The sequence below is a fragment of the Neolamprologus brichardi genome, chromosome 22, assembly GCF_056152115.1.
Source record: "Neolamprologus brichardi isolate AB-2024 chromosome 22, ASM5615211v1, whole genome shotgun sequence".
Taxonomy (NCBI): Eukaryota; Metazoa; Chordata; class Actinopteri; order Cichliformes; family Cichlidae; genus Neolamprologus; species Neolamprologus brichardi.
Window position 1 is genome coordinate 3,294,858 of NC_142124.1, and position 1,175 is coordinate 3,296,032.

General features: G+C 41.4%; 1 gene segment (V, D, J or C); it reads left to right on the plus strand.

The window, feature by feature from the left end:
- Nucleotides 1–347: 347 nt before the first annotated feature.
- On the plus strand, nt 348–943 carry LOC148096595 (Ig kappa chain V region GOM-like). The segment is given in 2 exon segments: nt 348–427; nt 609–943. Coding segments are annotated over 2 exon segments (360 nt in total).
- Nucleotides 944–1,175: the final 232 nt, after the last annotated feature.

Sequence of the window (1,175 nt, forward strand, 5' to 3'; positions counted from 1 at the left end):
GGGTAGTACAACCTAGCAGGAGGGGTTACTAGCTCACATGGCTTGTAGCTGTGCCAGAGAGCAAGCTTGGGTGAGCTAGCGGGGAATATTTCCATCTGCAGCAGCCTTAAAAAGACTATTGTTCGTTCTCCTGCCTTGTAAAAATCTGTTTCTTATGTATATTATATTGTTCCATGTGTTATCATGGGGGAAGGGCACTGTATTGACTGAAAGATGCTGAACGTGTCACCTGACACAGGATGACATGATGAGGAAAGATGACTGACTCTGTGTGTTTGCATATGTGTCCTGCCTCTCTGCTCACAGCTGTTAAGAGGCCAGTGTTGATCAGTGGCTGTCCAGGCCTTTCAGAGCCACTCACACACCAGCAGCACAATGATGATGTCACTGACTCTACTGCTGGCCACCCTGGGGCTCCTTGTTCAGGGTGAGACTCTCTGTCTTTGCTTCAGCATGCAGCCAGGTTCACCACAATGATGTTCTGCTATGATGGAGAAACTCTGAAACCAGCAGCACTGACCTTCTTCCATATGTTCTCCATGTTAGACAAATGATCCTCTAATGTTTGATCATCTTTCTCTAAACTTCTCTTCTTTTCATGTTTTCAGGTTCATCAGCAGAAATCGTCCTGACTCAGACTCCTAAAGCTCAGTCTGTTGTTCCAGGACAGACTGTCTCTATCAGATGTAAATCCAGCACATCTATAGGTGATGACATTGACTGGTACCTTCAGAAATCTGGAAAAGCTCCTAAACTCCTGATAGCTGATACTACATATCGTCAGTCTGGAGTTCCAGATCGTTTTCAGGCAACAGCAGTTCAGACTGACTTCACTCTGATCATCAGTGGAGTTCAAACTGAAGATGCAGGAGTTTATTACTGTCAGCAGCACAACAGCTACCCGTTCACACAGTGATACAACGCCGTACAAAAACCTCAAACAGCTGAAGAGGAACTGATCACCAGCTGTAGTTACACAAAATACCATGAAATATGCAATCTTAAATAAAATGTCATAACAATCTGATCAGATGGGTTAACAAAAACAACATTGAAATAATTTCATTTCAGATTTGAAATATTTGTTTTTTTCCATATATTTCACATTTGGTGTATTAAAACCATCTGAACTGAATTTTATTTTATTTTTATTTATTTTATATCTTTCAAACATT